Here is a 23,543-nt window from a genome sequence, read left to right as displayed (position 1 = left end):
TCTTTGAAGAGGATGTAGCTGCCAAAAGAACTTGCAGCCTGCCAGTGGTGTCGAAACTTACCAGAGAGTGTGGGCCTTTGCTGGTCTGTAGAAGAGACCACCAAGGCAGGAAGGTGGCGGGTGGTGGTGGTGCATGGGAAGGCTGGAGCTGCTCAGAGGCAACTGATAGTGGGGAAATCATGGTCTGGAGGTGCAGCTGGAGCTTGACTGCACTGGTCTCTGACCTCCTTCAGTGAATATCATCAAACGGGAGACTGCTACTAGCAGGAGGGACGAATTTTCCTGCTGGGATTCGTAGGGTCACCCCCAGTGCTCTCTGTGGCCAGAGCCTAACATTCTGTTAGCTGGCTTAGGAGAAAGACTCACAAGGATCATCTCTAGTGTGACAAAGCAGAGCAAAGAAGGAGTAACTTGGACCTGACAGACGATACGTTGATAAATGTCACAATCGGTATCCAAAACCAACAACATATTTAGCCCCAAATGAACGGAGTGCTTCCCGTTAAGAGTGGGAACAAGGACAACAAAAAAGTTTCACATCACCGCTATTAGCTAACAGGGTACCACGGTCCTAGTCAATGTGATAAGAAAAGGGAAAACGAATACTGTATTAATAATATGCAGAGACTGTGATTGCCTACCTAGAAAACGCACGAGAATCCACTGAAAAAGCATTCTAATTAAGGAGAGGGGATATTAAGATGGCCGTATGCCCCAAAGTACACAAAACCAGTAAGCTTCCTGCATGTCAGAAATAAGTAATTAGAAGACATAATGGGAAATACACAATTCATAGCAGCAATGAAACTAAAAAGACTGCCATGGACAAACTTAAGAATTATGCAAAAGCTATATAAAGCAAACTAAAAGGTGACTGAAGTACTCTGATTAAAAAGCAGAATCAATGGAAGAACATGAAGAACATGCTATATTTTGTGGCTGAGGACCCTCCATCTTCTCATGTTAATGAGATGTTAATTATTCTCATAGTAAACTATACGTCCTAAGAAATTCTAGTTAAAATTCAAGCCAGGGAATTTTTTTTAACTTGAAAACTTTGATTTTGAAGTTCTTATAGATGACAACATTTTCCAAAATATTTTCAAGAAATTTTGTAAAAGAAGAATAGTGAGGGGGGAATTAGTTCTAATCACACAAAAACAATTTCTAAATCTTTATAGCAGAATTAGCAACAACAGAATTTAGATCAATGGAAGAAATTTGAAGTGCAAGCGTGGACATTATATGGAAATTTAGTACGTGTTATTGCGAGGTATAACAATTGCTATATAAAAGTCGACTGTAATCCCAGCACTTTGGGAGGCCGATGAGGGCGGACCTGAGGTCAGGAGTTCAAGACCAGCGTGGCCAACATGGCAAAACCCCGTCTCTACTAAAAGTACAAATATTAGCCGGGCGTGGTGGCGGGCGCCTGTAATCCCAGCTACTCAGGAGGCTGAGGCAGGAGAAGCTTGAACCCAGGAGGCGGAGCTTGCAGTGAGCCGAGATCGCACCACTGCACTCCAGCCTGGGTGACAAGAGCGAGACTCCGTCTCAATAACAGCAATAACAACAACAACAACAACGTCGACCGTTTTGTTATGTGTGAGGAGGCTATACGGGTTACTGTCTAGAAAGGTTAGGATGAAAGAAAGGAATGCTAAGTTGTACCACGATACAATAAGAGAATGCACTTGCTAGGGTGGAGGAGTCTTCTTGCTATTATTTATTTGCAGGCTTCCTAGGGGCTGACCTCAAAGCAGGAGTCGATTTAAGGTCCCCGAATCTCAGATGAGAGGTGAAATGGGAGAGAGCGCTCTGTAGAGAAAGGATGAGGCGCAGTGACATGAGAGTAAGAGAAGTAAGAAGAGGATGTCATTATGGGAATGGTGGTTTGCAAAGTTAGATTACAATTAACAATAACTTTCCAGACTGTGTAGGAGAGAAATAATACACAAGAGAACTGATGTTGTGCACCCCAGATCCACTGATCATAAAGAAAAGGAAACACATCTTCAGTTCTCCATGGAGGTCGCTTGGTTCCCGGGTCCTTCCTCCACATCTAGATGACCACACAGGGTGCAAGCAATGTAGATGCGATGTACACTATAATAATGAAACGAACGCAAAGGAAAACTCACTAAGTGCTTACTCTAGGCCAGGCACTGAGCAAAGCAACTTCAGGTAGATGATCGGAAGAGGAAGCTGCAGAGGCAGCCGCTGGACAGAAATGCCTACGCTCTTAGGAGTCTTCTCCACAGGAGAGAAGGAGGGATACGAAGGTAATCCAGAATGATCGGATTCATCACAACAACAGGTAACAGTTATTAAGCGCTTACACTGGGCCTGGCTTTTAGGCTTATGGTCTCTTTCAAGCCTCACATGAGCAGCCCCACCTCTGGGAGCAGCGCCCCCGCATCCCTCAGGCTGTAGCCTGCGGTACTGTTTTCTGCCAGAAGAGGCACTGCCGGGCGGCGCCCGCCCATTCCCACAGCTCCGGGAAGACCCGGGCGGCGGAGGCTTAGCCCCCTCCCCTCCCGCTTCCTCCTCCTCCTCCTCCTCCCGGTCTGAGGGCGGCGGTCTCCGACTCAAGACCCTGGGGCTCCGGGTCTTCTCAGCAGCCGCCGCAGCAGCCGCGGCGACGTCACTGTCCTCGCGGCCTGGCACACAGCGCTCCGGCCGCCGAATGCCCGTGGACGCGCATCTCTTCCCAGAGTTCCTGCTTCCTGGGCCAGCCAAAGCCGCAGGTGAGAACGTCCGCGGTAGAGGTGACACCCAGGGCCTGCGGGTCTCAGAGGCCCGGTGGCCTCCTCCTCTCCTCCTTGCCCAAGAAACCCCCACGGGGGCGCCTGCAGCGGGGACACCAAGTGCTCCCCGGAGCCCTGGGAGCACTTCTTCTGAGGCATGGAGCCCCTGCTCAGGTGCTTCTGAAAGTTCCTTTGTGGACCCCAGAAACCCCTAGGCAACTGTCTGCCCCGCCCCGCGCCCCCGCCGCCCCCCCGCCCCCGCAGTACCCCTCGGGCCCCCGACATCCCTGATGCGCATGCCCAGGGGCCCTGTGAGCTAGAAAGTAGCTGAGCTGGTGCAGTACCTGCTGGTTAAGAACCGGAAGACGGTGGCGATCAAAAGGGCAGACATGCTGAAGTATGTCATCAAAAGGTACAGGAGCTTCCTCCCTGAGATTTTCAAGAAAGCCTCTGACCTCCCCGGGTTAGTCTTTGGGTTCTATCTGAAGGAACTTGATCCAGCAGAGCACTCCTATGTCTTGATCAGAAAAATCGATCCTGCCCTGGTTTGGGGCCTGACAGGCGACCAGGGCACACCAAAGACCCGGCTCCTGATGATTACTCTGGACTCGATCTTCATGCAGGCCAGCTGTGTCCCCGAGGAGGTGGTCTGGGAGGTGTTGAGGGTGTTGGAGGCACATTTCGTCTAAAAAGCATTTCGTCTTTGGGGAGTCCATGAAGCTCATCACCAAAGCTAGTGTGCAGCAGGAGTATCTGGTGCACAAATAGGTGTCCCACAGCAATCCCACGCTCTAGGTATTCTTGTGGGGGCTCTCAAAGGAAACAAGACAGATGGAAGTCCCGGAGTTTGTGGCCAAAGTGAATGACACCCACCCCAGTTCCTTTCCGTGGCAGTAAATGAGGCATTGAGAGAAGAGGAGGAGATACCCCGTGCCCGAGATGGCAGCTGCCGTTGGTGACGTGACAAGTGCCAGTGTTAGTGCCAGTTCCAGTTCCAGGGCCTATGCCATGGCTGAAGCAAGCATCAGCACCAGCACCAATGCAAGTGCCAGTTGCCAGTGCCAGGGCTAGAGCCATGGCTGGAGCAAGTATCAGTACCTGGGACAGTGCCAGTGTGGTTGCAATCTCAGGCTAGTGTCAGGGACTCCTCCTGCCAGCAGTGAAGGCTGGGGCTGAGTCTTCACTTTGTTTTGCTGTGAGTAGTCAAAACGGCCCCACAGCAGTGGGTGCTGGGGTCCTGACTTTTCAAGAGTCGAGGGGTAGAGTGGGGTTAGGGAGAACCTGCCGCCCATGGTATCTGTGTTCCAGTTCTATTTGTCTTTCTCAGTGATTTAGCTTTCAATTTGCATACTGCAAAGTTTTGTTTGCCTTAATTAACTTTTTTTTATAATGATGATCAATTTACAGGAAATAAACTGGTTAAAACTACATGATGACAGAATCATATCAGAGTTGAAACAAACGCCATACCTAAGCATTTTTTTTCAAAATCCTTTGTTCCATAGACACTTGACTGAGTACTTAAGTTGAACATCTAGGTCTATGAATGACGTTGGTCAAATGTTTTATTGTTCTCTGTTTCGGTTTTAGCAGGAGAGATTTGCTGTTTCATAACAGAAATTGGGAGAGTATATCATTTTGTGCCTGTAACTTATTATAGCATTGGAATAAGCTGTTCTTTGGAAGTTTGAGAGACTTTACCAGTACAATCATTCCCCCCCAAATATAAAAAGATAAAATAAAAAGCCGGTCAGTGTCTGTTGCACAAAATTACAACCGCTCTCTGCTTGTATTTGCCCAGTTCTCCAGAATGTAGGGAAAAATAAAAATTCAATGAATTAGACACCTTGCTCATCGACTCATTTATTCAACATACATTTACTGACTACCTACTATATGTGAGGCACTGTGCCGGGCGCTGGAGATACAGGAATGCACCAGACTCAGCCTCTGCCCCACATCTGAGAGTCTAGATGGGGCTGTCATGTAAGTAAATCAGCCAGATGTGGCAGTTTGATGTATTAATTGCCGGGATGAGGATAAGGACCAGGTGGTATGGGGGCCTGGAGGAGAGACACTTAACCCTGGGTGGTGGATGTCTGGGAACAAGGAGGGCTTCCTTGCAGTGAGATGCCATCTGAGATCTGAAGCACTGAAGGAGTAGTAAGTGCAGTGTGTCCCCGAGGCAGGGTATTGTGGGCATCGGGAGCATTCCATGTTCTTCAGTGGAACTGGAAGGTTAGAATTTGGGGAGACTGGGGAGAGATGATCTTGAGGTGGGGACCTGTACAGGAGCCAGGATCCTCAGTTGGTGGATTTCACAGCTGAGAGATTAAAAAATAATAATAATAAAGTAAACGTGTAGTGGAAAGTGACTCTTTGGAAAGCAGCTGCTCTTGGCTCTTGGATGAGCCAGAGAAAAGACTCCACCTGTGGCATGCCTAGAAGCTGTCCTGGACTCCTGTCCCTGTGCAGTTTCTACAGTGCATACAGCAGGTGCTTTACATTCAGCATCCGTAAGGAGTGATGGGCAAGGGGGTAAGTGTTGCACTCACCGGAGCTGATTCCCAGAAGCTGCTGAGCAGATGTTCGCCCCTGAAGCCTGGGAGAGACAGAGCTCAGTGGGTTATCTGACTACAGTTAGTTGTTGTTTTAAGAAACAAAGGCCTAGATGTTAGAATGGATAAGTTATCCTGTTTATACAGAGGGAAAACTGTTTGTAGGGGTGAAAGATAAGTCTAGACTAGCCTGGAGCGAAGCCAGGAAGAGCCTTGATGGCTCAAACCTGATTTTGGCTGGCCCAGAAAGCTATGGAGGTTTCCTGAGTAGGGAAGGATCTGACGAAGGCCAAACCGTGCCAAAATTACAGTGGCCAGCACCAGCGTGGTTTTCAAAGGACCAGTATTCTCCATGCCTTAGAATGGTCCTGGTGGGTATAGTGATCATAATAACTAGCCTAAAATTATCTTCAGTTCTTAGAGATTGACATGCATGTTTTACATCCCTGCCCATTGGCCTTGCAAAGCCTTTTTGTGCCCTTCGTCACAAACGCCGCGGGATCCTGGCACCAGTTCTCTCAGGGCCTACCCTAGGATATGTAGGATCCAGAGAATATTACACTGTAACCCCTCACTCGCATTCCTCTGCTGGCGTCAAGGAAAGGCTGGAGGTGGTGGTGGTGGTGGGGTGGTGCAGTGGGGGTGGGGGTATCATAATATGAAAACATGAAATCTGAGGTGAATGGGGAAAGGGTTTTGGAAGGGCTCTGTCTTAGTTTGGGGTGGGGATAGTTGGAGCTGATTATGTGTACCTCAATCTGAGGCCTTTCCCCAAAATCCCGAGCCGCCTGCTCTCCATTTGAAGCCAATAAACATTGTCAGTTATGAAGGGTATATGCATTTGGGCAGGGAGAGATGATATTTTTTCTGCATTGTTACACTGAATTGCCCTCCTCGAGGCCATAGCAAGATACCTGTGGAAAAAGCATTGTCTATAGGTCACAGTCCTAACAGGTACTTAGGAAGAAGCAATGCTGTCCCATGACTATAACCACATACGTGAGTCCAGATACGTATGTATGTCTTAAGCTCCTCTCCATCTCCAACAGCCAACCCTATCCCAACTAAATATCTTTCTCAAGAGGTGTAAAAAGATATTGACCCATAAAACCACCAAACACTTCCAGATTTATTTCAGTCTTAATGAGAGAGAAGCAAGAGAATGTGCCAGCAGGGAGGATGGGTCAGCCTCCTGTGGGAGTGGGTCCTTGAGAGTGTTGCTCTCCCCTGGGCATGCTGAGACACTAGAGCTGCCCAGCCTGCAAAGCTGAGGACCCCACTCTGGGATCACCCGTGGGACTCAGCTCCTCATTCAGAAAGTAAACAGATCAATGTAATTTGACGTGGGCCTCTATGAGGTCCTCCCACCCATTACTGTGTGTCTGAAAGGCCCGCCGTCTCTCCATTGACCTTGGCGATTGCTTGCGTTGCAATTTCTAACAGGTTAAAGGAACAAGTATGCTCCAACCCCCTTTGTAGAATTCTCCTGCTGATACTGTGTTGCAGCACATATCAAGGTCACCTCAGGAAGGCAAAAGAAAGAAAAAATGAAGCCCTCCTCTTATGAAAACGAACAATGCGTAGGTGGAGACGAGGTCGTCTGTTGCAAGGGCTCTCTGTCTTGCGGTGGGGTAGGGGGGCCTGGGAGCTCTTTGTCAGTATAGGGGTTAACGCCTTTTCTGAGATCCACAGATTCTTCCTCCACATGACCCTCCCGCCTCCGCATGTAAACACTGCCCAGTTTTCCTCCGATATGAAGACCGTACGCATTGCTGGGGGAAGAGAGATGTTATTCCGTCGTCATTCCTGCACGTAAGTGCCTCACCAGGGTCAGAGCTGCCAGCTGTGGAAAACTCACCGTTGATTGGCCACAGCCCATTGCCACCAGGACCCAGGAACAAGCAGCGCTGCCTCGAGGAGGAGGGCGGACAGCCCAACAGGGCTAAGGAAGATGCTAGCTCTCTCCCTCCACAACCCCACCACCACCAAAGCTGACCACCCCCACTTCACCCGACGTGTTGAAGGTTACATCAAATGCCACAAAGCAAAAACAGTCAAGCGTGCCAGCATTTATTTCAGGCCTGGTGACTGGGACACTGTGGCGAGCAAGGGCATGGAGCAGCAGAAGGGGCTTGGTCACCGTTCATGGCTCATGGCTCGGTGTCTGTGGCTCCGGTGGTCTCAGATTCCGAGTGCCCGGTGTCCTCCCCTAGGGAGGAAAGCAGAGTGACAAGTGGACCCTCGGGAGCCCTGGGGATTTCTGGCTTGGCCTGAGGTTCTCTTGGTGGAACAGGAAGGGGAGGCAGATGGGCTTGGTGGTGAGCAGTGAGAGAGGCAGAGGCTGGCTCCGAAGGAGCTCTCACCTGAAACACTTGGTGAAACATGCCAGGGCTCTCTGGAACCGGCTCCTCCAAGACCCTCGCAGAAGAGCAGGTTCCCTGGGCAAGCCTGTGCCACCGGATGGGTCTTTCGTGGTGTCAGACACAGCCACCCATTCCTCAGGGTCTTTTTGCAGCCCTTTCACATTCTGAAAGACAGACTAAATAGCCAGATCCTAATGGTCCCTCCCATCCCTGGCTTCCTTCACCCCATCCAGCGACTGTTGTGTGCATTTCTGGCCCTCTTTCAGGGGCTGGGGATGCAGCAGTGACCTGCACAGACCAAAGCCCAGCCTCCTAGGGGACATTCCAGGACAATGGAGGGAAGCCAGACTCACCAGGTCAGCAGGTGGAAGGAAGGGAGTGAAGATCATGCTTCCAGGAGTATGTGATGTGCCAGTAGGGACCAACAGGACTTCAATGAAGACACCGGCGAAACTCGTCACTCTGCCGGGTGCAAAGAGGCCGAGGGCCTGCCCCCTCCACGCCCCATTCAGCCCCTCTGCCCCTGCCCCATCGTCCCTCCCTCCTACGGCCTTGTGCTCCAGCAGGGGATACATTTCTGGTATGTCACATTCCGTCTGTTCCTGTGTTTCTTACTCCCACTCCTCCAATGTTTCTTTCCTTTGTTTCTTCCTCCTGGCCCTCCCAGCAGGCTCGCGTCACGTTTCTGCTTGCTGAGCAGAACAGCCCCGAGGGTCCTCCTCGAGAGAACGTGATGTGTAGAGGTCTTCTACAGGTAGCTCATTTTATTTGGCCATGAATGGTTCATTGCATGCCAAGGTCACACATGGTCCTAGTTTGCCATGAGTGGGACCATTCCGGTTTTAAAACTTAAAGGCCCCTGTCCCGGGAAAGCTCTCAGTCCCAGGGAAACTGGAACTACTTCATTCATGTGGACACTATTGTCACATTACTGTGCACTGTTTTTCTCACATTTAACAGTTGAACCTTATAGATGAAATTGTAAGAGTGATCCTGATACCTAAGACGTAGACATTTATGAGTAATCGATGTGTATTGAAGGCTCTGTATATCTTCATAGTGTGGAGGTAAATGCAGCATTATGTGTTTGCCCCTGAATACATATCCACTAAAAGCCTATGATTGGACCTCAGCCATCACATCTGCTCTTGGGGTGTCACACCAGAGTTCTAGATGGACCCAGAATTGCAGAGAGACAAGGTCAGGGGAAGGAGCCGGGAAAGAGGTTAACAAGACCACAGATGCTGCAGATGCGATTCACACGAAGATGTCCTTCCCACCAGCCAGGCCATCGCTGGCTTTGTAAGGTAATGAGATTAGCAATATTAGAGGTGTTGAAACACAGCCTGAGCGGTCACTTGTACCGTATGCTGCAGAGAGAAGGGTTCAAATGGTTTCAGACAGCCCTGTGATTCATAGGATTCGTGTGCAAATCAGAGGTAAAGAGCCCTTAGCTTTCATGTAAATACATAATTCCCTCTGATGTGTACAAAAATTCTCCCCAAAATCTTGTGAATTTCCAGGCAAGTGTTGTGAAATACTTAGAAACTCCTCCAAGAAGTGAGCAGGTCTCATTGTCTGTCCTATCTCCCTTTTCTCTCCTTGAATCTACTCCAGTTAGGTTTTCTCCTACACCACTCCACTGAAACTTAGGAGTTAATTGAACATGAACCAATGAACAAGTGAAAGTAATGTTTCTTATAGTTGTATATGACTAGCTATGTGATTAAAATGACCAAACCGGCAAGTTGTGTTTAAATGCTTAATAAAAGCTAGGTTTAAATTGTTAATTTAAAAAATGAATAGAAATGAAGACCCAAATAACTACACTGTCATCTCCCAGCACAACTTTCATTCTCATATAAAGAAACTCATTTTCTGAGTAGGAAGGCTGTTCCAAACTGCTGGAAATTCCCAGGAAGAAAGGCCCAGGTTTTATGGCGCTTCCACCTGTTTCCTTGTAGACGCAGCCAACTGCCACCAGGTGGCAGAACAAGATGAGAAAACTGTGCCCCACGGAGTCCCTGAGCCCCTTCTGCTGCAGTTTTTGAGTGAGTTTTCTCAGGGGCTGGAATCAGTCCTGGGGAACCATCCCAAGGTTCTGCTCTCTTAAGCTGTTCCAGGGTGCACCCAGGGCCTGGTCCAGGGTTTCTAACGTCTATGATGACGCTTAAGGCAGTGACATCGATCAGCAGGGCCTCTGGGCTAGGAGACCCAGTTCACCTCCTCATTAGTAACCCTGGGATGTGGTAGGAGGTGGCTTTAGGCAGGATGAAGGGCCAGTTGTACCTGTCAGTATGTCAGGGTAGTGACATCTGTGATTCTGCAGGGACATTTGGACAGCAGGGAATCAGAAACGCCAGAAAGTGAGGGCCCGCAACACAAAACCTTGCCAACTACTGTGGACTGAATTGCGTTCCCCCACCCTGCAATTAATATATTGAAGCCCTGACCCCTAATGGGACTGTATCTGGAGCTAGAGGCTTTAGGAGGCAATTAAGGTTAAATGAGGTCATAAGGGTGGAGCCCTGCTCCGACAGGGTTAGTGTCCTTATGAGAAGAGACGCCACAGAGCTCATTGTATCTGTCAGTATCTCGAGGTAGTGACAACTGTGCTTCTGCAGGGACATTTGGGCAGCAGGGATGTCTCTTCTTCTCTGCACTGCATGCACCCAGGAAAGGCCATGTGACGTCTTAGCAAGAAGGAGGCAAACCATGAGGAGAGCCTTCAGCAGAAACCAAATCGGCCAGCACCTTGATCTTGGACTTTCCAGCTGGCAGAACTGTGAGAAAATAAATGTCTGTTGTTTAAGTCACCCAGCCTGTGGTATTTTGTTATGACAGCCCGAGCGGACTAATACACCAACCTAGCGATGTTTCAAAGAAACGAGTCCCGGGCTGGCCCAGGAAGCCAGGCTGCTCAGTCCCCGAAGCCTGATGGCAGGTGAGGTGGACAACCCTGTTGTCCCACCCAGTAACATTTCCTTTTTTTTTCCCGAATCTCCTTTGAGAAAATAAGCTGCCTCTGTGCAACTGCCTTGAATGGACCCAGAGTTCTGCAAAGAGTCAGGGAGGGGCTGTGAGTGATGGTGATAAGACCGGCCCCGCACCACCCTGTGGATGGATGGGATTTATATCGAGAAAGGCTACGATGTCAGCCCCCAGCTTTATACCATGTCTCCCTCAGCTGAGATTAAACAAGTGTGTAGGGATTCAAGGAAAAGTTGGTTTTTTAATTTGGAGTGGGTGTTACAGGGAGTAGGGATCAACTGGATTTTGCCAGCCCTGAGATTGAACTGGATAAATTACAGGTAAATTATATGTGTGAAAGCACTGGGTACATGAGAGGATCTCAATACAATTTTGTTGACTTGCACGCAAGTTTCGCAGAAGCTCCTGCAAGAGGTGAAGTGATTCTTATTATTACAAATAATAACAGTTTCTTTTTATTAAAGACCTAGTAAGTACAGGTATATCACCTGTTTACAGTACTGTCTTATTTATGCAAATAATCCTTGTGTACGAAAACAATACAGACAAAACAATAGTCTCCCTTGTCCACCCCTCTCCGTCACCAGCCCCCTCAGCAATGGTTTAACGTGTTTCCTCAAAAATTCCTGAATCGATGCATTTACATACACATACATGCACTAATAGAAACATATGCTTGTCTTTTACGGGGCCAAAAGATACATACTGGCTCAGGATGCACGTATTGTGTGGCACTTGATTTTTGCATTTTACAGCAAGTCTGGGTGAACTTCTCCTGTCAGTTCATGGAGAACTATCTCATCATTTTTAACTTCTGCATAGTGTTCTAAGTGATATGCCATAATTCTTCAACTACTTCCATACACAAGGACCTTCACATTTTTTTCCTCAACTTTTAAAGTTCTCAAAAGTTTTTCCAATATCTTTGTTTGCAGAGGATGTGTCGCTCTAGAAGAGATACACAGAAATAGAACTTTGGCACAAAACCCTACAAATATTTCAACACTGAGTAACCATTGATAAATGGATCTGAAAAGAGGTGGCAGCAATTTATTCTCTCAGGAGCAGTGTAGGATAGTGTTCATTGTCCTTCACCATCGCTCTTGATGTTATTCATCCCTTTAACTATTTGCTAATCTGGTGGTTGATATATGAAAGGTGTCGAGACAGAGCCTTCCTTACAGAATCTGTGAAGGTCCAGGGCTGGTCATGCCTGCAAGCCCATACTCAGATGTCGCCTCCAGTGGGCTGGTTGGGGAGAGGCCGAGAAAGGCACAACAGAGTACAACAGAGAGTGACAGGAGGAAGTTTTGGGGTCCATGAGAAGGCTCAGACAGGGCACCCACTCAGCCTTGGGGATGTTAATGGAGTCAGTGGAGGTTTCCCAGAGGATTAGATGCCTGAAATGCGTGAGGAAAGAAATTAGACAGGGAAAGGGAGAGGAGGAACAGCACTTGAAGCACAAAGACCAGGCCACTGAGGTGATTTTGGAAACTGCACATAAGCAGACCCAGTTTCTATTCTGTGCACTTGTAGCAGTCAAGGTTGGCTACCATGAAACAGTGCTGGATTAGAAACGTGTGTCCCAGTGGAGACCCTGAGTTCCTCTGCTGCATTTCTCTAGAATGAGGGTGCTCAATCAGGGGCTGGCCTGAGTTCCAAGGTCCAGCCCTTGAGGATCTTATGGGTTGCATCCAGGCCCTGGCCTAGAGTTTCTGAAGTCTGTCATGGGACATAAGATAGTGATACATATGTATATAGTCTCCTAAAGACCTAGCCTGGGAGACTGTAGTCAGCTGCCCACCCATTCTGTAGCTCTGGGATATGAAAAGAAGCAATTTTAGGCAGGGTGAGATGCCAATGGTGTCATGCAGTATCTTAGTGGGTAGTGAGGGTATCCTTAGAGGATACTGAAAATACTTGCATTGGGGCTCATGGGAGGCATAGTAGCCCCCAGGGCAGCAGTGCCATCAGGGGACTTGCAACTAGGCAGCTGGCTGACACAGCAGGTAGCTGTGAATGTTGTAGCAGTCCCCTAAGCCACGGGGTCACTAAATGTGTGAGAAGAACAAGAATTTGGAGATCATTTAGCCAAAGATTTCAGTATGTCAGTAGGGCAATGGAAGCTCAGAAAGGTATAGCAACTTGCTCAACACAGAGAGAAAATGTATCACTATGGTGAGACAGTGAAGTGGGACACTGTGACTAACACTGACAGATGAAACCTGTCTTCCCCTGAACCTGAGAGGTTCTAGAAATCAAGAGCCTGTGCAAATGGGCTTGAGGAGCAAACAGCTTGAGGAGGTTCATGGCAAACAGCTTGAGCTTGAGGTTCATGGCAGCCAGGTCCCAATCAGCAGCAGTGTTGTGCCTCTGAGGATACATTGTGTGAGCCTGTGTTGGTGTGGGGCTCCGGGCTGGCGTTCGCTCCCTCTCTCTCTCTGTCTTTCTCTCTCTCTCTCTCTCTCTCTCTCTGTGTCTCTGTGTGTGTGTGTGTGTGTGTGTGTGTGTGTGTGTTCTAGAGGTGAGGTCCCCTTGTCACCAAGCCCTGCTCTACTAAATCCCCTATGACCACTTGGGTTTCGACTGCTGTTTTCCAAGTTACGGCCCCTCGTAACCCACTGGATTGGTTGGAGGGTGGTATCGTTGCAGACAAGGGTCCTCCCTCCGAGCCCAAGGGAAGGAAGGAGGGAACAAGGTGGCCTCAAATCTTGTCCCCTGGGCCTGAGCCTCTTAAGCTGCAGTGGCAGCTTCATCCATATCTGTGTCCCACACAGTCTCATATCCCTTGCCCTACCTACATTCAGCCAGCCCAGATTCATTTCTGGACTGGAGAAAAGGCCTCAGCACCTCCAGGAAGACAGCGCTGAGTCCAGACATTGAAAACATCTGGTTCCCGCTGAGCCGGAGGCTCTGGGCTCCAAGCTAGAGGAAATAAAAGGAATACTTCTCACCCTTATCCCAGATCAGAGAGTCCAGGCACAGCAAAGCTCTGGCGGACACATGCTCATTGATTTGTTTTCTTCAATAAAGGTTTATTGGTGCCATGCTGTAGGTAAAGCCCTGTGTCCAGGTACTGGCTGTTCCAGGACTAACAAGGCAGAGCTCATGCTCCAGAGAGGAGAACCTGGGTGAGGACAGTCATGCAAATTAACATGCCAGAGGGGGCAGTCTAGCATGAGAAATGCTACGATAGAGAAGAGTATACAGTATGTTTGTGTGTTAGTCAAATATTTCATCATATAGATAGGGAAATGGAAGCCCAGAAAGGTATAGCAACTTCCTCAAGGTAACACAGAGAGAAAATGTATCACTATGGTGAGACAGTCAAGTGAGGAGACTGTGATTGGGACCGGCATAGCGGAGGGGAGACATGCTACCAAGGGAAGAAGGACGTGTTCTTTTTGAGGGTAGGAACATCAGAGATCAAAAGGACAAGTGACAGGCTGAGTAAGGAAATGGTGGCTCCAGAGGAGAGCCATAATGCAAAGGCCCTGAGGCAGGGCAGAATTGACAGTTATTTTCGGGGGTACTGAAGGCAAATTTTAGCCATGCTGTGGAGAAAGACGAGGCTGTAGGAGAGGAACAGAGTTGAGACGTCCAGATGGAAAGTCTGAGGGATGAGAGACAATGTCCTGGATAGAAAGGGACTCTCACAGAATCATCTCATTTGGATCTGGATGGTATAGAAGGAAGTCTCCATTGCTGGCCCAGGATGAGTCCTGGGCTCCCGTCCCTGTGCAGTTTTCTACAGTGCATACACTGGGCCTTCTAAACACACCAACTCTAAAGCGCAATGGTGAGGTCAGAGTGATGCCCACCCAAGCTGTTCCCTAGAAGCCAGTGATCGGGTACCATCCTGTGTGGCCGGGGAAGCTGGCAAACAGTGCATAATGAGGACATTGATATGGGTTCATCTAGAATAAAACCAGGATGACATAAAGAAGGGCTGGGTTTCTAGTAGGGGTCAGATGAGTGCGAAGAGGCAGAATTGTGGGGTTAAGATATTGGAATCAGGCCTCGGTGAGAGGGGAAGGCAGAGAGAGAGAGAAAGTGAGGAGAGGGAGAGGAAGGGAGTGACGGAGGGAGGGAGGGAGGAAGGGATGGATGGGGGCAGGGAGGAAGAGAGGAATCTAGGGAGGGAGGCAGGAGAGCATTTGGTCCTTTGCATAAGGGATATGGCCTATGAGCTGCAGCCTTCTGGGGCTGCCTCCCTCACACCAGAATTTTTGGAAAAGTATCCATTGTGATGGGCCTCTCTTCCTGGAGAACAGACGCCTTTGTCCTACTTGCTAGGAAGATATTTTTCCTGCACTGTTTTTGGGTTTTGGTTTTGGTTTTTTGGCATTGGAATGACCTGGAGTCACCCGGGAGCTCCCAAGAGGAGGATGCAGGGTCCCAGGTCAACTATATTACTACTCATGGCTGCCACTTACTGAGGGCCTAATACACATCAGACACTCTGTCATGTGGATTACGTAAGCTGACACTTATCTTTCCAACGGTCCTGCAAGTTCAATGTCAGTCAAATTTTACAGAGGTGTAATCTGGGGCCGGAGACTTCAAGATACTTGTCCAAGGTCACACAGATATTTATTGACAAAGCTGGGACTTGACTCCAGGTCTGACTAAAACGTGGGTGCACCATGCACCACCCTGGCACCTGAGAACCCCTCCCAGCCTTAATGGAGCCTTCTGTGTCTTGCATCCAGTCCCTAGCCCCCAGATATTCCTGCTGTCTTAATTGTTATTGATTGCTGCATAAAAAACTACCCCAAGCATATCAAGTTAAAATGATAAGCAGTTTTTCTCTGAGAGTTCTGTAGATCAGGGATCTGGGTATGGCTTAACTGGATCCTCTACTTCCCAGTCTCTCACAAGGCTGCCAGCCCAGGGACAACACTCTCATCTGTAGGCCTGACTGGGGAAGGATCGACTTCCAAGCTCACTCATGAGGCTGTTGGCAGGATCCAGTTCCTCATCTGTAGGCTCAACTGGAGAAAGATAGACTTCCAAGCTCACTCATGTGATTGTTGGCAGGCTCTAGTGGGTCGCTGGCCTGAGGGCCTCAGTTCCTCTATGGCTGTTGGCCAGAGACTTTCATCAGCTCCTCGCCAGCTGGCCTTCTCCATCTGGGCAAACACGCATGCAAGAAGAGCCTGAGGGAGAGAATGAATGCCAGCAGGTCAGAAGTCACAGTCTTGTTATAGCCTAAGCATGGAAATGACACGCCATCACCTTTGCCAAATTTCGTTGGTTAGAAGCAAGTCACTAGGTCGAGCCCACCCTCAAGGGGAGGGAATTCCATAGGAGCATGGGTGCCAGGAAGGGGGATCCTTGGAAGCCATTCTGGAAGGCTGCCCACCGCACCTGCTCCTGCACCCACCTCAGTATAGTGAGCCCCTTTGGGTATCAACCACCTTGACGGAGCAAATGGTTGATGGGCCACCTTGGACTGTGCTATGTGGCCTGCATCTATCTGATCCCACCTCTCTTCCAGCAGGCCCAGGACTCGAGTCTGCCTGGCCTTGCCTTCCTCCCCAAACCTATCAGCTACTCCTGGCCACTGAGCCCGTGAGATGTCACAGCAGCTGAAAATGGACCTGCTCCCTGTGACTGAAGCACACACCCATCACTCGAGTGGGACTGGGACCCAGGATGGTGCTCCAGGCTCCTCCTGGTAAAACAGAGGTGAAGGGCTCAGCTCTCCCACTGAGACAGGGCCCACCTCAGGAGAACACGGGTATAGGTGGGAGAGGCTGGGTCCAGAGTTATCTGTGAAAGCTGCAGAGATGTTCTTGCTTTTACCCTCTGGGTTGGGATTCTGGGTAGAATCCCCCCATGTTCTCCAGCAGACATCACAGAAACATCTCTAAGGCAGCGTGGGAGCACCCATGCCAGAGAAGGAGCTGCTCTGAAGCTGCGTGGAGACCCAGAAGTGTTCAGACGCCTAAGATGGGGGACCTACTCTAGGGAGGAGAGGAGTGAGTATAGATTGGGGATGGTTTGTGTGTCTCCAAAATGTATTTAACTCAAAAGCAGAGAGAGATGTGAAGCACATGTAGCAAAGCATTTTTAAGTAGGGATGGTGGCTGCTGTATTCTTCTCTCTGTTTTTCTGTAGGTTTGAAATATTTCAGTAGTACAATACTCTAAAAGTAGGAAACAGAAGAGAAGGAAGGGGCTCTCAGGACCCCTGGACTCCACGTTTCCCAGGTGTGTCTCAGAGCCAAATGCGTCAAGCTGGGGGGTGGCATTGTGAACTTGTGAGTTTCCTAGGAACCCAGTGGTTCCATTAGGCTGTGGGAATTGGGACTGCAGGTGGCTGGACTCCCATGGCAGAACCTTAGCCAGGAGCAGAGCCATCCCCGAGAAGCCTGGGCTTTTTCCAGTTCTGGGAAGCATCCACCAGACTCAGCTCTTCCCACTGCTGCTATTTTCTTGCAATATATATCAGGGGCAGCTTACAAAGAGACACGGTGTCATAATAAGAGACAAACGACCTGAGGTGATGGGTATGAGGCCATGTGCTGGAGGGGCTCTCTCCAAGCTTGAGGTGGGGGTTGTTGTGGTCAGATTATAACTTAATGCCTCTGAAGCCTTTCCTGTGGATTCTGCGACATCTTCTCTCCTTCTGACCTCACCTCCCCGTCCCTCAACCTACAGCCCTCCTCCCCGGCCCAAGGGCTATCACTCAGTCAGTGCCCATCAGCCACCCTATATGAAGTGTTTGAAACCAGTAGCGTGTTTACTGTCCATCGACCATTGTGCTATCGCAAAAGTGACTGGGGGACATGCAGTACTGCTCCAAGGTACAAGGACAGCAACCCATTTGGCTAGGTACCCATGCCTAACTCTCTCTCCACAGTGACCCCCTTCCCTGCCACCTTCACCGAAAGAGGCAAACCATAAATCACAGGAGGTGGATATTCATGGGGAGAGGGACATCAAATATCATAACACCAAAAGAGTCAAGTGTGCCAGTATGTATTTCACGCCCACTGGGGTGAGCAGGGGCATGGAGCAGCCAAAGGGGCTTGGTCACCGTTCACGGCTCTGTGTCTGCGGCCCCCGTGGTCTCAGTTTCTGAGTGTCCGGTATCCTCCCCTAGGGAGGAAAACAGAGTGACAATTGGACCCTTGGGAGCCCTGGGGATTCTGGCCTGGCCTGAGGTTCTCTTGGTGGGCTTGGCGGTGAGCAGTGAGAGAGGCAGAGGCTCTCGCCTGAAGCACTTGGTGAAACATGCCAGGGCTCCCTGGAACCAGCTCCTCCAACACCCTCTCAGAAGAGCAGGTTCCCTGGGCAAGCCTGGTCCTCTATGGTGTTGGCAAAATAAACCAAGGGCATAGTGTCTTTAGCTGAGCCAGTTCTGTTCAGGAAAATAGGGAAAAATCATTCTAGCCAGCACTAACATTGCTTCCTTCATTCATCGGGTGTTCGCTGGGGGCCTGTTATGTGTACACCAGGATCAGTTGCAGGTACTGGGGATACAGCAATGAACTCTAGAGATCTAGATCCCAGCTCTCTTGGGGCTGACTATCTGCCACGCTGGAGGGAAATCAGGCTCACCAGGTCCTCAAGAGTTTGCTCTTCCTTGGGAAGGCTAAAAACTGGAGCTGCCCACCTTGCAAAGTTGAGGGCGCCAGTCTGGGGGATGCGGCTTTCTCCATACAGTCAGATCAGGACTCAGCAGCAGCAGGAATGCCAGTGAAGGTCATGTTTTCTGAGAAGTGCGATGTACATGTGGTGTCTGACAGGACTTATTGTCAGAGGCCGGCAGAACTCTTCATTGCGCTGGGCCTCTGGCTCAGGGCCTGTCCCCCTCCTGAAAACCCATCGCCGTGTCCCTGGCCTGGATCTTCACCCTCCCCTCCTGTAGGTGAGTACGCTCTTTTCAAGCAGTTGATACATTCTCATAAACTCCCTCAAGTGCTGAGATGCCTCATTGACTAGTATCATCGCTTCCCTTTCCTCTCTCCCGACTCTCCCTTGAACCCACTCTGATCAGCTTCCAGCCCCACAATGCGACTCTCACGTGGATGATTAAATGACGAATTGAAAGTGATGGTTTCTGATTTTCATGCTACTCTACTTATATAAGCCTAAAGACTTAAGGAAAGATCTATTTCTGCATTGTTATCTTTAAGGTTTACTGAAATTCAAACCGGGGTACTTGCCAATTATATTTTTACCCCCACCAGCTCCATCTTCATGTCAAGAAACTCAGTGAGTAGACAACCCTGAAACTACCCCTAAATTCCCAGTGAGCAGAACCCCAGCATTGCTGGGGATCCACAATCAAACTCCAGGTTTCTCTTCTGTGCATTAGTGGAAGCCAACGTAGGGCGCTTGAGGGAAGCATGGGTGTAGAAAACTGTGTCTCACGGAGCCCTGAGGTTTTTAGCTGTAATTTTTGAGTCAGGCTGCTCAGTCAAGGCTCAGGCTCAGCCTACGGGAGCCTTCCAAGGTCCTGGCCTTGAGGATGCCCAAGGGTTTGTCAAGGGCTTGACAGAGCCCTTTTAGGACCCTGTGATGGGCCTTGAGACAGTGGCATCTGAGCCCCCAGGGCTCTGGTCTAGGAAGCATCAGTTTTCCCACCCTACTTCTAGTTAAGATTGGTGTCAGGAGGAAGAAAGAATTTGGGGATGCACCATAGGGTAAATATATTAAAACTGTTTAATCCCTGACAAATGGCACTCCAAATGTGGCGTGCACAGCATTTGGTGCATAGCGTGAATCTGTGCCAATTCACACTACCAGCGTCAGAACCTCAGTATATGATACCCGATTGGTATCATTATAATTTTAAATGTTTGTCAAGTTGCAGTTTGAAAAGTGGAATCTCATTGTTATCTTAATTCCATTATGACTTGTGATGTGGAGCTCCTATTCCTTTCATAGTGGCCGTTTGTATTTCTATAAATGGCCTGCTCAGATTGTTTGTTAGCTCTTCTATTGTTGTTTGTTCTCGCATGTGTTTCTTGAGTTGTCTCATCAGAGCTCTCTGTATATTGCAAATGTGATTATTTAGTCTGTTATAATTGAAGAAGATGTTTGCTCCCAGTCTCTCACTTGTGTTTGCATTTTTTTTCTTGTGTCTTCTCGTATGGACACTTTTCATTTGGGGTGTCTGTACAGACTGCTTTATTCAGGCCTCACCACAACCATGCGAGGTTGTTAGTATTTACCTCAGTTTTCTTTTTGTTTGGTTGGTTTTATTTACATTTAATAAACGCTTATTGAGTTAGGTGTCAGAGATACTCTGCGCACTGGGGATAGAATCACCATAGTTCCACGCGCCAAGGTCACACTGAGGGCTGGCGGCACAGTAATGAGCTCTACCCTTACAGAGCTTTCCATCTGTAAGAGTTTCAGGCACACTCTTAAACTTCTTTTTTTTTTCATTCATGATTTAAAAATGTATTACTTACACATAATTGTACATATTTATGGGGTACCGTGTGATGTTTCAACTCCTGTACACATTGTGTAATCTTCAAGTCAGGGTAATTACCATATTCATCACTTTAAACATTTATCATCTCTTTGCAGTGTTAACATTTAAAATCTTCTGGATTTACAATCTTGAAGTATACACTACATTGGTATTTTCTATACTCGCTCTACTGTGTAATAGAACACCAGAACTCGTTCTTTATGTCTAACCGTAACTTTTTACTTTTTTACCAACCTCTCCCGTTGCCCCACACCCCCTTCCCTCCCCAGCTTCTGGTAACCGCTACTCTAGTTTCTGCCCTATGAAATCAACTTTTTAAGATTCCACATCTGAGTGAGGTCATGTGGTGTTTGTCTTTCTGTGCCTGGCTTATTTCACTTAACATAATGTCCTCCAGGTTCACCCATGTTGCCTCAAATGACAGGATTTCATTTTGTTTTATGGCTGGATAATATTCCATTGTATATACAAGCCACATTTTTCTTTATCCATTCATCTGTAGATGGGCATTTAGGTTGATTCCATATCTTGGCTATTGTGAATATTGCTGCAACGAACACGGGAGTGCAGATGTCTCGTCAACGTGATGATTTCCTTTTCTTTCGCTATATACCCAGTAATGAGGTTGCTGAATCACACAGCAGTTCTATTTTTAATTTTTTGAGGAATCTTCATACTGTTTTCCATAATGACTGTAGTAATTTTCATTCCCACCAACAGTGCGTAGGTGTTCCTCTTTCTCAACATCCTCTCCAGCGTTTGTTACTTTTTGTCTTTTTGATAATAGCCTTTCTAACTGTGGCGAAGTGATACCACATTGCGGTTTAGATTTGTATTTCACTGATGGTTGGTGATGTTGACTGTTTTCATATATCCGTTGGCCATTTGCACATCTTCTTTTGAGAAAAGTCTATTCAGGCATTTTTCCCAACTTTTAATTGAATTATTATGAATTTTGCTATTGTTTGGGCTCCTTATATATTCTGGATATTAACCCCTTGTCAGATGCATAGTTTGAAAATACTATTTCTCTCATTCTGTAAGCCGTCTCTTTACTCTACTGATTGTTTCTTTTGCTGTGCAGATGCTTTATAGTCTGATATAATCCTATTGGTCTATTTGTGCTTTTGTTGCCTATGCTTTCGAGGCCTTACTGAAAAAAAAAATCGTTGCCCAGTTCAATTTCGTGAAACGTTTCCCCTATGTTTTCTTCTAGAAGTTTCACAGTTTCAGGTCTGACATTGCAGTCTTTAAGTCATTTTTATTTGACTTTTGTATATGGTGAGAGATAGGGGTCTGGTTTCATTCTTCCGATTGTGAACATAACAGTTTGTCCAGCACCATTTATTGGGGAGACTGTCCTATCCTCCATGTATGTTCTTGGCTCCTTTGTAGAAAATCAGTTTGCTCTTAATGCTTGGATTTATATCTGGGTTCCCTACAATGTTTTATTGGTCTATGTATCTGATTTTATGTCAGTGCCCTGTTGTATTGGTTGCTTTTGTATATTTCGAGGTCAGGTAGTGTGTTGTCTCCAGCTTTGTTCTTCCTGCTTGTGACTGGTTTGGCTATCAGCATCTCTTGTGGCTCCATACAAATATAGGATTTTTTTTTTCTATCCAGACTGTCATTGGTATTTTGACAGGGATGTCAAATGTCGAACATGGAGATCACTTTGGTTAATATGGACATTGTAACAATATTAATTCGTCCATGAATGTGGGATCTCTTTCCATTTATTTTTGTCCTCTTCGATTTCTTTTATCAGTGTTCTACAGTTTTCACTGTAGAGATCTTTCATCTCCTTGCTTAAGTTTATTGCTAGGATTTTATTTTTTATTTTTTTTGTGGCTATTGTAAGTGGAAGTACTTTCTTGATTTCTTTTTCAGATAGCTTGCTATATTGGCAAACAGACATGCTAGTGATTCCTGTATGCTGATTTTATATTCTGCAACTTTACCAAATTCAGTTATTAGTTCTAATAGTTACTTGGTGCAGTCTTTAGGGTTTTCTCTATATAAGACCACGTCATCTGTAAACAGGGACAATTTGACTTCCTCCTTTCAGGTTGGATGCTGTTATGGCTTGGCTGTGTCCCCACCCAAATCTCATCTTGGATTGTTGGCCCCATAATTGCCACGTGTTGTGGGAGGGACCTGGTGGGAGATAATAAAATCTTGGGGGCGGTTTCCCCCATACTGTTCTCGCGGTAGTGAATAAGTCTCACGAGATCTGTTGGTTTTATAAGGTGTTTCCCCGTTCGTTTGGCTCTCATTTTCTCTCTTGCCTGCCGACGTGTAAGATGTGCCTTTTGCCTTCCATCATGATTGTGAGGACTCCCTAGCCACGTGCAACTGTGAGTCCATTAAGCCTCTTTTTAAAAAATAAATTACCCACTCTCGGGTATGTCTTTATCAGCAGCGTGAGAACAGACTAATACAGGCACTCTTTATTTCTTTCTCTTGCCTAATTGCTCCGGCTAGAACTTCCAATACTAAGTTGAATTTAAGCAGTGAAAGTGAGCATTCTTTTCTTGTTACAAATCTTAGAGAAAAAGCTTCCAACTTTTTCCTATTCCGTATGATATTAGCTTTGGGTTTATCATATGTGGCCTTTATTTTGTTGAGGTATGTTTTTTACCTCTTTGCCCACTTTGCTGGGAGTTTCTATCATGGAGGGATGTTGACATTTTTTGAATGCTTCTCAGCATCTATTGAAATGAGCATATGGATTTTGTCCTTTGTTCTGTTGATGTGAGGCATCCCTTTTATTACATTGCACATATATTGAACCAACCTTGCATCCCTGGGATGAATCCCACTTGATCGTGATGGATGATGTTTTTAATGTGTTGCTAGTGTTTGGTTGAGGGTTTTCGCATCCATGCTTATTAGGGATATTGGTCTTTAGCTTTCTTGTTTTGTCATGTCCTCGTCTGGCTTTGGAATTACGGTAATGCTGGCCTCGTAAAATGTGTTTGAAAGTATTCCCTCCTCTTCATTTATTTGTTTGTTTGTTTGTTTGTTTTTAAGCCTTTGAGAAGAATTGGTACCAGTTCTTTACGTGTTTGGTAGAATTCACCAGCAAATCCATCAGGTCCTGGACTTTTCTTTGATGGGAGAGTGTTTACTCCTGCTTCAATGTCATTATTCCTTATTGTTTCTGTTCAGGTTTTCTATTTCTTTGTGATGCAATCTTGGTAGCTTGTATGTCTTCAGGAACTTATCTGTTTCTTCTAGATTTTGAATTTCTTGGCAGATGGTTGTTCATGATAGTCTCTTATCATCATCTCCACTGCTGTTGTGCCAGTTGTAATGTTTCCTTTTTTTATCTCTGTTTTTATTTGAGTCTTCTCTCTGTTTTCCTTAGTTAGTCTAGCTAAAGATTTGTCAACTTCTTTATCTTTTAAAAAGCTAACTCTTTGTTT

The 23,543-nt window shown here is 47.4% G+C and overlaps 2 protein-coding genes and 1 long non-coding RNA gene across 5 annotated transcripts in view; 2 read left to right on the top strand and 1 right to left on the bottom strand.

The window, feature by feature from the left end:
* Window positions 1-2,451: 2,451 nt before the first annotated feature.
* The window catches only part of LOC129052956 (doublesex- and mab-3-related transcription factor C1), a 71,772-nt gene continuing 50,680 nt past the window's right edge, over window positions 2,452-23,543 (top strand). Inside the window, exon 1 of one of the 2 annotated variants that reach the window (XM_054544723.2) lies at window positions 2,452-2,747. In XM_054544723.2, coding sequence (XP_054400698.1) covers window positions 2,687-2,747 — 61 coding nt within the window. In that variant the 5' untranslated portion in view covers window positions 2,452-2,686. The remainder of the gene's footprint in view (window positions 2,748-23,543) is intronic. The other variant, XM_054544724.2, reaches the window with a different exon arrangement.
* On the top strand, window positions 2,991-4,586 carry LOC134760900 (uncharacterized). Its single transcript, XR_010138969.1, has 2 exons — window positions 2,991-3,159; window positions 3,274-4,586. It is a non-coding gene; the product is annotated as an uncharacterized LOC134760900 (long non-coding RNA).
* FAM236B (family with sequence similarity 236 member B) lies at window positions 7,355-8,279 on the bottom strand. Of its 2 annotated transcripts, none has more exons than XM_009234989.3 (3): window positions 8,022-8,279; window positions 7,669-7,832; window positions 7,355-7,514 (listed from the first exon to the last, which is right to left on the bottom strand). In XM_009234989.3, the coding sequence occupies exons 1-3, from the start codon at window positions 8,241-8,243 to the stop codon at window positions 7,487-7,489; spliced, it is 414 nt and encodes a 137-aa protein (XP_009233264.3). In that variant the 5' UTR covers window positions 8,244-8,279; the 3' UTR covers window positions 7,355-7,486. The 2 variants fall into 2 exon arrangements, with proteins under 2 accessions (XP_009233264.3, XP_024096755.1); XM_024240987.2 differs by having other exon boundaries at window positions 7,669-7,844; window positions 8,022-8,197.

This window comes from Pongo abelii, chromosome X (genome assembly GCF_028885655.2).
Source record: "Pongo abelii isolate AG06213 chromosome X, NHGRI_mPonAbe1-v2.0_pri, whole genome shotgun sequence".
Lineage (NCBI taxonomy): Eukaryota > Metazoa > Chordata > Mammalia > Primates > Hominidae > Pongo > Pongo abelii.
Note: the sequence above shows the minus strand (reverse complement) of the source record. Positions and strands in the feature narration are given on the sequence as shown.

Bases quoted from the DNA above. Each gene is read 5' to 3' on its own strand.
- FAM236B (XM_009234989.3), bottom strand. From the start codon at position 8,243: ATGTATCCCCTGCTGGAGCACAAGGCCGTAGGAGGGAGGGACGATGGG. The intron at 7,833-8,021 runs GTGAGTCTGGCT...TCTGTCTTTCAG, and splicing joins TCCTTCCACCTGCTGACCTG to AATGTGAAAGGGCTGCAAAA. The intron at 7,515-7,668 runs GTGAGAGCTCCT...TTTCCTCCCTAG, and splicing joins TGTTTCACCAAGTGTTTCAG to GGGAGGACACCGGGCACTCG.